A 13,262-nucleotide genomic window follows, 5' to 3' on the forward strand; every position below is an offset into this window, starting at 1 on the left:
TTCACTGTCCAGATAATAGAGTCTTTAAATAGTAAAATGTCACCAATAGGAATTTTCTGAAACTTGTCCAAAGCATTTGATTATGTGAACCATGACATTATGTTACAGAAATTACAATTCTATGGTATAAATGGAATAGCACATGAGTGGTTTATGTCATACCTACAGAACAGGAAGCAAAAAGTTTCCTTATATGGGTCAAGCGATTTAAATAAATTTGCCACTTCATCTAACTGGGGTGAAATTACATTAGGTGTTCCACAGGGTTTAATCATGGGATATATGTGAACGGCCTCCCTTCCTGTCTGAAACAGGAAGCTGAACTGTCACTGTTTGCTGATGATACAAGCATAATTATTAATCCAGTAAAAGAAAGTCCAATTGAAAATTATACAAATAAGGTCTTTAGAAATGTCATTTATTGGTTTTCTGCGAATGGGCTTGCTCTAAACTTTGAAAAAAAAAAAAACACACTACATCCAATTTATGCTGCAAAAACCACAGTTTCTTCAATAAATATAACATATCAACAGAAGTCAGTAGACAGGGCAGACCATATAAGTTTTTACCCAGATGAGAATCTTAATTGGAAAATTCATATTTTGGATCTCCTAAAGCAACTAGGTTCAGCAACATTTGCGATCAGAATAATTACCAATTTTGAGGATATAGACATTAATAAGCTAACGTACTTTGCATACTTTCACTGTCTGATGTCATACGGAATAATATTTTGGGGTAACTCAATATTTGGACAAAAAGTATTCACTGTTCAAAAGAAAGTGGTTAGAATAATGTGTGGGGTTCATAGTTGCACAGCTTGTAGGCATCTTTTTAAAAACTTGAGAGTTCTTACAACAGCCTCGCAATACATCTACTGACTAATAAAAATTGTTCTCAACAGCATGGACCAGTTTGAAAACAAAAGCGATATTCATGCTTACAATACCAGAAAAAAGAAAGAGTTACATTATCCTTTGCTCAACCTATGTTGCTATCAAAATTTTCGACAAATTAACAGATGAAATAAGATGTCTGACAGACAGCAGTAATAGCTTCAAAAATAAATTGAAATCATATCTCCTTGACAACTCCTTCCATACCATAGATGAATTCTTGAATAGGAATAAATAAATCTATAAATATTGTATATACATTTTTTGCCATTTAAGGGTTTGCGGTAAATAATAGAAGTATTAATCTTTAACTCTGTTTTGTAATATATACATATATATTAAAAAATTTTGTTTCATATGTGCATTTCTTGTGTACTTGACACGTTCCGCATCATAACGGCTACCGTACCGTGCGATTGATCAATGGAACACGATACCAACTAACTAACTATTATATCCCTACGTGGTCTGTGGTTTCCTTCCCTTGACAACTTTATCAAATCGTAAATTTTATGGAACACAGCTTGGAACAGACATTCCACATATGGGGAGATACTGATCTAATACCCTCTGCTACCTTTTCTAGGCATAATATCTCCGTGTTTATTTCTCGGAAAAACAATTCGTACGTCTGTTATAGCTGCTCTGTCGACCGGTGTTGTTTATGATTGGGAACTGTTGCACATTTTTTGTTCCATACTTTATTCGACAATCTAGAAAGATCTCGTACTGGTCAAACAACAAATACCTGCTCATTTAAATAATTTGACGATAGACTGTTACACTTTTATACATGCAACTACCTTACAAAATTAGTTAAATGTTTATTGAATGAGAGCACAGAAGTTCTTGTTTTTTTCTACTACACTCTTGAAGCCATCTACAATTTGACCAGCCTGAAAATATACTCAAACGAAAAATTTTGCAATCTGAAACGCCTATAGCTCACAGTCGACGCGCTATATCTGCAGACGACAACTTCAGTAAATGTGAAATGACGTACGCGAAAATATGCAGGATGCTCTAAAGTTGTTGCCAACTTAACTGAACAGGAACGCTATTGCGGGAATAGGTAACAGGAGAATAGCTCCAAGTTAAACCATGGTTAGCCTATTCCTCGGTTGGCTTGTCTTGGATTCAACCCGAGATTGTACAGCTGGCTCATAAAGAGAATTCTGTAAAAAATATCGCTGCACAAAATTTTATTTGTATAATTTAATCACCATGGTAAATACACATTTCTGCTAAAGAAAATTCTTTTTTGGCCTGGTACTGAAAATCGATTCCACGATAGTGACATAGCAATTTCATCTGGATTTCTCTTTCTAAAGAAAACAGTAACTGATTAAAAAAAAAACTATCACAAGGCGTTTTTGTGACATCAGTGTGTGTTGGCTATACTGAAAACTGTAGTTTTGTAATTTGACAGTTTTGCGCGCGTAAAATATGAGTTACGTAGGGAATGTGTGTTAACAAGAGTAACATAGTTTGCCACTTTGTCCATATATCAACTGGTAACAATGTCGAATGAACGAAACAGGATTCGCACTGTGCCACTGTGGCTTTCTCAAAAGGTAAAGAAAACATATAAACAGGCATTTGCTTGGTGAATCATATTTGCCATCTAATTACATGTTTGATATTTGTCCGGCAACAAAAAAAATTAGAGTGATTTCTCCCAAAAATGTGTGGAATGGGAACATACTATTTAGCTGACAGGAAATTTGTGATAGACAATTTATGGCAGTTTCGTTTTTTTTCTTTTTTTTTCAGAGGAATGATGAAATACAGAAAGCAGAATTTCTTCGTTTTAAAGGAGAGATAAACTACTGTGCAACCGTAGGTGACTGTGGGATGGCTTGTGAAAGTCTTATGTAATTATTCTTTTTTCTTTGAAATTCACATTGTTTGGTAGTAGCACCTATCTTACTTGAACATTTTAGAAAATATTATGTACCTATAATTATGGAGAAAAAATTAAGTAAATTATAAACAGCAGTAAGCCACAGTTATTAAATTTTCTGTTAAAAAATTGTATGCCGCATATCTCTCCCACTTCATTCACACTACATAACCTATTCCACTATGTCAAGCCCACTTTTATGTGTAGAGCTTGTGTGTACTTCTTGTGTATCTTGTAGACATCTGTTTAAGGAGTTTGCATTCTGGCTACTGCTTCATGGTATATTTATTCCATCAGGAAATTTGTTGTAAATAATCCACTACAGTTCGAAGGGAACAGTGAGTACACAGTCACAATACCAGAAGAAGAAATGACATTCATTACTCAACATTAAGGTTGTCTTTAGCACAGAAAGGGGTGCACAACGCTGCAACAACAATTTTGACTACTTACCCAGTGATATAAAATGTCTAACAGACAGCAAAATAAAATTTGAAAATAAATTGTAAAAGTTTCTCCTTGACAGCTCCTTCCACATAATGACAATTTATCGTGCAAAATGATCCATGGAACATGAAAGTAACTAACTAAGTAATAGAAATAACTAAGTATTAGAAACAAAAGAAAAAAGAGCTGCAGATAACAGTAGCCAATTGTTTGTTAAATTTATATATTTGTCTATACTGATGATGTTTTTACCTGGAAAATTTCCTTCTGCCCTCTAAATATTATGTTACACCATATGAACATGATGAGGTTATCTTTTAGTTTTTTTCTGAACTTGCCTCACTCACAAGTTTTCTGTTTTAGTTTGTGTACAGACTTGCTCCAGCATTTAGGAGATCCTTTTCAGGTAACGATATCCACTTGGTTAATTTAAAGATGAAGATGACACATGTTGACCATATTCTTACAGTAACTATCTCTTATTAACAAAGTAGTACATGAATATTTCAAAGACATAATATAATTGTCACAAACACATTATGAGCACAGAGTTAATGCACTTAGTTCTCTACATTTGTCGTGGAGACAAGTTTATGGTAGACTACATATTTTTGCCATGGACCAAATTTTCCCATACAGTAATGCAGTATGACGAGTGAGTGTACCATATGTGGATTAGGCTGTGATACATTAATGGCAAGAGTTATGCTGCTTCCCCCCCTTCCCCCCCTTTTGTAATTTGACTTGTGATTTTAGGTATCCATAAGGAAACTATTAAATATCAAGTGACTGTTGCCAACAATATATTCTGTTCAAAAATAGAAATGATTGAACCAGTCATATAGCAGGATTTCTATGTTGTGCGAACTATACTGTGAGTAAATGTCACCAATGATGAACTTACACTTCTGGCTACACTACAGATCATCTTGTCACTATAGCCAAGATTTTGTGCTCACAGTTTTTGGCTTAACTGATTAATGACCATATTATTGTCTGCCCCCGGTAGCTGAGTGGTCAGCGCGACAGAATGTCAATCTTAAGGGCCTGGGTTCGATTCCCGGCTGGGTCGGAGATTTTCTCTGCTCAGGGACTGGGTGTTATGTTATCCTAATCATCACCATTCCATCCCATTGGTGCGCAAGTTGCTGAAGTTGTGTCAAATCAAAAGATCTGCACCCGGTGAATGGTCTATCCAATGGGAGGCCCTAGTCACATAACCATACTATTGCCTTCCACCTGGAGAGTAACCTCTGACTGTGCTGTAGATCAGACTATTATCACAACAGATATTTCAAGTAAGGGGGAGGGGGAGATTGATATTATTATTTGAGCATTTGCTGCTGCGTATTTCGGGGAAATTTTTGGTACAATACTCCAGTATTGCGTACTTACAAACAACAACACTCTTGAAATTATAGTTCTCTGCTACAATTGTCTGCCTGTGTAGCTGAGTGGTCAGTGTGTCTGTCCACGTGGAGGACCTGGTTAAATTCCCAGTACTGCCAGTCATCTTCTTCTTACTGGGAACACTGAAATGGAGTGCACTCATCCTCATGAGGCCAATAGAGGACCTATGTGATTGAGAAGTAGTGGGTTAAGGTCTGAAAAGCATTCAGTTGCCAGGAGATGAGTCTGCTAACACCGTGTTCCTCCATACCACATACAAATAATGTCATCAGCAGACAAGGGCATGGAGGCCAGTCAGCATCATATGGTCATTTGAATCTGATCGTAGTTACTCTACTATTAGAACAATGTCTCCATGCTTAAGACAGATATCATGTGGTTGTGTTATGTACAACATGTTATCAATATTTACAAATAAATTATTCTAGGTGAAATCTCTCTCTTATATTTATCGAGACTTGTAACTCTCATACATTGGTTACTTTTATATTGATACGGATGAAGTACAACATCCATACATTATGAAGTGATTAACTATTGTTGAAGGCATATCATACAAACAAACTGAAGAGCAGCAATCCTATTGCCAATCCGTGAAGAACACCATAATTCTTCAACTCAGTATTCAATCAGACATTCCTACTACTACTTTTATACTGTCTGTTGCCACTGATACCTGTGTTCCATGGCAAAACTGAAGATTGTGATACCATCTGTCAGCTTTGATCTATAACGTTACCAAATAGTGAACCCACATTTCATGTGTATACAACATGGTGACCATGATGCCACTCACTACACATGTGAACAAACACAAATAACATGAAAAATGTGTAATTTCAAAAATTCCGTTAAACTAACAGGGCTACCGTGGGAATTAGGGGGTTTTGGGTGAGGGCATACTAAATATACAGCAGTCCTTAGTTATGAAAACATACAAACACAAAAATTAAGCAAATGAAATCCTCGACAATCCACAAACCCACAATAAAAAATAAAAACTGATAAAAAAATCTGGTATCTGAAATTTCCCTTGACATATATAGCTCAAATTAAGTCCACAAACCCACACTTAATTCCAAAATCTGATACTGAAAATATCACTTGACCAATGTAGCTAAAACAAAATCTGCAGTACCACAAAACTCCAATTTACTCACATAACCAACATCAAAAACCTAACCTCACGAATGTAAATAAAACAAACTGCACAGTATCTACCTATCACAATCCAGCATAATTACAACTAACAACACAACCTAAAAATTTAAAAAAAAAATGCATTAACACAATTTCGATGTACAAGAAACTCTGTTATGGACATAAACACGCACAGTACATTCCACAATAGAAAAAATATCTTTACCAAAGTCAGGCAGTATATAAATCTAGCAATCTAGTGATAACAAAAGTAATACTTCATCAGTGCAATCTCTTAAATGGCCAGTATAGACTTCTCAAACCAGAAACCAGTGCCGTACATTGTCCCACCAACAGTGCTACATGTACTGGTCCCCAGTCAGAGATGCAGCAACTTTGATCAATCTCATTCTTTCTCCACAAACATAGCACTTCATGTGCTCAGCAATTAAACAGAATAATGATAGGGATTTAACTGCAGTTAACTGGTCGCCACCATTGTGGCATGCAGGGACATGCTAGTGAACTTCATTGTCATATCCATAAGTAATAAATAACAAAACATAAAATTAAACTGTCAACTGTAAACAACACATCGCACTAATAAATCCAAACTTGAAATTCGCTGAATATGAACAACATGGCTTCAGCTGTGTTAGATATAGATTTACTACCTATTGGTAACATGTGAAAATTTGTGTCAGGCTGAGACTCAAACTATATTTCTCGCTTGTCGCGAGTGGTTGCCTTAACTATTAGGCTATCTGTGCAATCTGTCGGACTGATGCAAACTCCCATACGTCACACTGTCTACAACCCAATACCATAGGCTGCTACATTCGCCACTGAATGCTCACATCTATGCTCTGTATTCCTGCTCCAGTGAGAATGAGACTAGAAGGAACTGAGGTCTGTGATTTCATCGTCTTTTCTCCACCTTGGCACATAACATTTACCTGCATGTCTGGATGAACAGATATTGTTGGCAATAGATAGCCATCTGTAATTATTTCATATGTCATCAATCAGTAGTTGATCTAAACCAGAACTCTGTAACACAGATGAAGACAAGTTATTCACATTCAGTGAATTTGTTTTGGAGCAGTATTGGATGGCTATCACCAATAATGTCTGTTCATCCATATGTGCAAGTAAACATTGAAGTACCAGTGTGGACAAAAGATGATATCATCATAGGTCTTGATGCTTCATAGTCTTATTGTGACTGGTGTGGGAACACAGAGTAGAGCTGCAAGCATTTAGTGATGGATGTAGCAGACTATGGAAGAGGGATGTAGACGTATGACGCACAGAAGTTTGGGTCAGTCCAGGAGGTGTGCACAGATATCCTAATGGTTAAGGTGACCACTCACGATAAACAGGAAATCTGAGTTTGAGTCCTGGTCCGGCAAAAATTTTCACGCCATCAACAGGTAGTAAATCTATACAAACACAGCTGAAGCCATATTATTCACATTCAGCGAGTTTATCTCAAAGCAATTTCAGTCAGCTATCTTTTGCCAATAATGTCTGGTCATCCAGACATGCAAGTAAATATCTTCCAATGCTGCCCTCTCAAACAATCAAGAAACATAAATATTCAACACTACAGAGGGCCACCACATACTCCAACACACCATTTGTAAACACTTTCCATTTCAGATACACTGCAGCACATGATGTTATACAAAACAACTCAGTTTCACCTCTGGTGAAAGCAGATGGATGGTTCCATAAACTTCAAATGGCCCATTTTCCACAAACAGCTGTTGTACAATTACAGCTAAGTTTTTGTGTGTTTTTTGTTGTTGTTGAAAACAGTCACATTTGAAAGGTAAGGTATCAAGTCGCTTTTGCTCTTCTATTACTTGTAGTGGACAGTTTAAAAAAATTATTTTCTGTGTTGTTCGCTCTACAAGAAAAAAGCTAGTTGTATAATGGAATATGACACTGATACAGAGTTTTAATAAGCGATGTCTAATTTCCAATTTTTCCACATATTTTTCAATATTTCATTAATATTGTACCTGTATTTCAGGGAAATGCTGACAAGTCTAGATGAAATGGTTGTTGGGTTTGACATGGAGTGGCCTGTAAATAGCAAAACAGGAAGTGGGAAAACATCACTTATACAGATTTGTCATGATGAAAATGTGTGCCACTTATTTCATGTAAGTATATTCTTGTATAGTCACTGTTGGAACAATTTGCTAAATAACTCAGTTGCTACTTTAAAAAATTGTCAAAAGCTTTAGTGAGAGTTCAGTAGGAAAAATTAATAGCAATATTATATTATATAAAGAAGATGATGCATTTCTAGAGTGGCTGCAATGCAGATGTAGGATGGTGAGAGATGTTAAATGCCAAGAGTTATAATAAACAATGGAATCATTGTGCCATTTAAGTCTGTGTAATGTGGTGTCTCCTATCTGTTATCATGCTTTAAGAAAGGAAGCACATCACACTCAAGGCTATGTGGGGTCATGAATCAGAAGGAAGTGACTGTGGAGGAAAGGGGAATTGTTGGGAGGAGGTTGCAGGCACTGTGAGTTACCTGAGATTAAAATTCTGATGGGAGGAATGTGTGAGGAGGACTGAGTGGATTCGGAGATTAAATGTGGAGGTTGGTTGCTGGAAGGTGTTATGCCTGTGATCAGATGGACAGGTGTTCCTTGCAGACCATATGGCCCAGTTGTAATGGCAGAGGCTGGTGCTACAGGGTGGCACCCCCTCAGCCTGTAGTGCTTCCCACTGGCTGTTACAGCTATAGCTGCCACCCCTCCCTCTAGCATTCCTAACTGGCAAACTGACCTCACTTTGAGCTATTAGCCACCCACTCCCAATCTCTCTCCTTACCTTCTGCCTCCCTCTCCATCTCTACCCACCCCACTCCACACTATACCCCCACCGTCAGCCCACTTGCCACAAAATAGCATTTAGCATTGACACTATCCTGTCAGTGTAGCCGGCACCTTGTAGGGGTATATGCTCATATGTCTGAGTATGAGTGTGCACGTGTGCATGTGTTTGTACTGTAGCTCATCAAAGGATAAGTCTGAAGTTTTCCTTCTTTTGTGTTTGCCTTTCAGCGGCTCAACACTTGTGCTTTTCAGTGAGTGGTCTCTTTTTATCATAAAGTACTTGCATTCTACAACATTTATACCGCTTAAGGGGAAATTAAGGTGTTTCAGGAAAAGGATATGCAATGACTTTGATGAAATTGTTTTCAGTGTATGGGGTTCTAGTGGTCTGATTATAATTATCCACCATTTCACACATTCACACAAATTGTGATTTAAACAACTACAAAATAAAGCATGAAAATAACATCTAATTAGAATTGTGCCTCCATGATCAAGAGTTCAGTGTGATGTTCTCTTTTTTTTTTTTTTGTACAAAGATCTTAAATTATTGGGTATTTCTGAAAAATCAAATGTATTATGTGCATGTTTCTAGGATCCATTTGCTTATTTACTCTTGACTTTTGTTTCTCAGACCACATTACTGTATTAATCTCCACCCTAGAACCTTGGTTATATGCCTTACACACAGCTGCAATCAAATTAAATACTTTTGTAAAATTCCAGTAATTACAAAGGCTTACCTCATAATGTGTATTCAATTTTATTAGTAATATTTGGGTAACTTGTAAGAGCTCTGCTCGCTACATCACATCATGCATCAGTACATTCCAATTCCGGTCCATTATATCTATTGTTCTCCCTTATTATTTTTACTACTAACTGTAGTTCTTCTTATTCGGTGCTTTTAAGTGTATTATTACAGAGCCTCTCTCCAACCACCCGGGAGCAGCCCACACTGATGTGTGAACTTGTCAGGTGAGCACCACAGGACCTGCACTACCAACCCATGACTTGGAGGAACCTCTGAAATTCAGAATATATCAGAATTAATAGTATGACATCGTGGTGCTTGAGATGAGCATGTGTTGATTCACTTTTCATAGCTCTGAGTGGGAATCCTCCCCCCGAACCATGGGCCCCACTCTGGTGGGGTGCTTGCATGCCTCGACAATACAGATAGCCATACTGTAGGTGCAACCTCAACTGAGGGGTATCTATTGAGAGACTGACAAACGTGTGGTTCCTGAAGAGGTGCAGCAGACCTATCAGTAGTCACAGGGGCAACAGCCTGGGTGATTGACGGATCTGGTTTTGCAACATCAACCTATGTGGCCTTCCTGTGCTGACACTGTGAACAGCTGAAAGCAAGTGTAAACTACAGCTGCCACTTTTCCTTGATGTCATGCAGTTCTACTGTATAATTAAATGATGATGGCATTCTCTTGGGTAAAATATTACAGAGGTAAAATAGTCCCCTGTTATAAACTTTAATCACCAATATTGCATGGATTTTCAAACACTCTCACTTAGGAACAATAGCTGGTTGCATGATATCAACTCAGTATCTCGTATTCGACTGCCGTGCCGTGATATGCGGCTGGCGCCGTTCGTAGCTAGGTGGCGCTTCCGCACTCAGCCGAGTTGCGGAGCGCCTCTATCGCCATTTGCGCGAACTGTCATGGCGCCGCTGTTAAATGTGGTGGCTCTGTCACAACATCCCCTATACAGATAGCCAAGTGGGGCTACTTGGGAGGATGTCGTCATCAGGAGAAACAAAACTGGCACTGTACGAATGTTAGATCTCTTAATGAGGCAGGCAGGCAAGAAAGTTTAAAAAGGGAAATGAATAGGTTGAAGTTAGATGTAGTGAGAATTAGTGAAGTTCAGTGGGAGAGGAACAGGACTTCTGGTTAAGTAAGTACAGGGTTATAAATATAAAAACCAAATACACATATTGCAGGAGTGAATAAGAAAATAGGAATGTGGGTTAGCTGCTACGAATAGTGCAGTGAACACATCATCATGGCCAAGATAGACACAAATCCAACACCCAAAACAGTAGTATAAGTTTATATGCCAAGTAGTTCTGCTGATGAAGAAACTGAAGGAAAAAAAAAGTTTAATGAACAGAGGAAAATTTAATTCTTATAGGGAACTGGAATTTCTTAGTAGGAAAAAGAAAACTAAAATTAGCAGGTTAATGTGGACTGGGTGAAAGGGATGAATGCTTGGTAGAATTTGGCACAGGAGACAACTTAATCATCACTAACACTTGGTTTAGGAACTATTAAAGAAGGTTATACATATGGAAAAGACATGGAGACACCAGAAGGTATCGGATTGATTATATAATGGTAAGACAGTGATTTCAGAACTGGAAAACATTTCCAGGGACAAATATGGTCTGTGATCACAATTTATTGACTGTGAGCTGTAGATTGAAAGTGAAGAAATTGCAGAAAGGTAGAAAATTAAGGAGATGGGACTTGGATAGGTTGGAAGTACCAGAGGTGGTTCAGAGTTTCAGAGGGAGCACTATACAATGACTGACCGGAAAAGAGGAAAGGAATACTGTAGGAGATGAATGGGTAGCATTGAGAGATGAAATAGTGAAGGCACCAGAGGAACAAAGAGGTAAAATGACAAGGCCTAACAGAAATCCTTGGATATTGTTGGAACTGTGTTATCAATATATTTCGTGTGAGATGGAGGCGAAGTGCATCATGTGAAATATAATAGACCTCTCTGGTGCTATTATACACTCTGACTTTTATGTGTGTAATATAATGTTCCTTGGTTGTTGTGTTCAATGTATTTTACCCATTTATTTATTTATTTTATTTATTTATCTCTTGTTCCGGTGATCCATGTTGTGACACTATCACAGGATATGGAACATGTCAATTTTACATGTTTTTGGCCAGAATTTATGGTAATACATAAAATAAAACAAAAACAGTAAACAGTAACTTAGGTCCCACTACAAAAAATACATTTTAGATATAGATAGAGATTACAAAACAAAAAACAGTAAACAGTTCCTTAGGTCCCACTACAAAAATACATTTTAGAGAGAGATAAAGATTACAAAATAATAAGTGTTACAGAGAAATAAATATTGCAAAATATATGTTTTCAATCAAATTATTCGGTATTACAAATACAAATTTGGGCATACATTTGCAATTTACAATACAAGAGATGTTAAACACTGTAGTTCAGGAACTCTTCTAATGTATAAAATGATCCTTGCAATAGGAACTGTCTTAAGATTTTTTTTTCAAACAAGAGATCATCATCTACTAAACACTTGATTCTTGAAGGGAGGGCATTAAAAATCTTACAGCCACTGAAATGGACTCCTTTCTGCACCATATTTAGATTTTGCTGTTCGTACTGGATATCATGTTTCCTTCTAGTATTGTGACTGTGATATGCACTATTCAGCTCAAAGATGGATTTTTCTTTTCTTATGAAGCACATCAACGAGAATATATATTGCGCAGTGGATGTAAGTATTTCAAGCTTCTTAAAAAGATTCCTATATCTGGCTCTAGGATGGACTCCACACATGATCCTTATGGCTCTTTTTTGTACACACAGTACTTTTTTAGCCAGTGGCTGATTTCCCCAAAATATGATTCCAAATGCCATAATTGCATGAAAGTAACCATAATACGCTGACTTCATGGTTTCCATATTTCTATAAGAAGAAACTATGCGCAATGCGTATGTTGCTGAACTTCGTCTTTTGGACAGTCCACGATGTGGTTTGACCAATTCAGTTTGCTATCAATATGCAAGCCTAGGTATTTTGGGAAATCTACCCTGGTTATTGTCTGCTCACCTACCTTTACAAATATTTCCTCATCTTTGGATGTTGTGTGGAACTGAATGTAGTTTGTTTTACAGTAATTTAAAATAAGACCATTAATGTTGAACCAGTTCACCGTTTCATTTAAAACCTTATTTGCCGTTACCTCAAGCTTATCTACTGAATTATCAATAAGTAGTGTAGTGTCATCCGCGAAAATGGTGAAACTACACTGTTCCGTAGAGAGAGGAAGATCATTTATAAATATAATAAAAAGAAGGGGGCCAAGAACTGAGCCCTGCGGCACTCCACATGTGATGGTACCCCTTTCTGAAGATACTGGGACACCATTTTGACTGTCTACTACAACTTTTTGTTTCCTGTTTGACAGATATGAGTCGAGCCATTTCCCTGCTGTACCACTTATACCGAGATGTGCAGCTTTTTGTAAAAGAATTTGGTGATTTACACAGTCAAATGCTTTTGTTAGGTCACAAAATATGCCAATCACTTTCAGTTTCTTGTTGATAGATTCCAAGAGTTTGCCAGTAAATGCAAATATTGCATCTTCTGTTGACAAACCTTTCTGAAATCCAAACTGACTTTTGCTGAAACTATTTACTTCATTGAGATGCTTAACTATCCTAGCATACATTAGTTTCTCTAAAACCTTTGAAAAGCTTGTCAGTAGTGATATCGGCCTATAGTTAGCAGTATCCGTCTTATCCCCCTTCTTATACAGCAGTCTTACAACTGCATACTTAAGCCTCTCAAGAATGATTCCTTAC

At 37.2% G+C, this 13,262-nt stretch overlaps 1 protein-coding gene across 2 annotated transcripts in view; it reads left to right on the plus strand.

Annotated features, from left to right (window-relative positions):
• Positions 1–2,180: 2,180 nt before the first annotated feature.
• LOC126334911 (Werner Syndrome-like exonuclease) overlaps positions 2,181–13,262 on the plus strand; it is a 69,161-nt gene continuing 58,079 nt past the window's right edge. The window contains exons 1-3 of one of the 2 annotated variants that reach the window (XM_049997625.1): positions 2,185–2,470; positions 2,670–2,770; positions 7,835–7,967. In XM_049997625.1, the coding sequence (XP_049853582.1) occupies positions 2,417–2,470; positions 2,670–2,770; positions 7,835–7,967 (288 nt within the window). In that variant the 5' untranslated portion in view covers positions 2,185–2,416. Of the gene's footprint in view, positions 2,471–2,669; positions 2,771–7,834; positions 7,968–13,262 lie in introns of both variants that reach the window. The other variant, XM_049997627.1, reaches the window with a different exon arrangement.

Source organism: Schistocerca gregaria, chromosome 2 (genome assembly GCF_023897955.1).
Source record: "Schistocerca gregaria isolate iqSchGreg1 chromosome 2, iqSchGreg1.2, whole genome shotgun sequence".
NCBI lineage: Eukaryota > Metazoa > Arthropoda > Insecta > Orthoptera > Acrididae > Schistocerca > Schistocerca gregaria.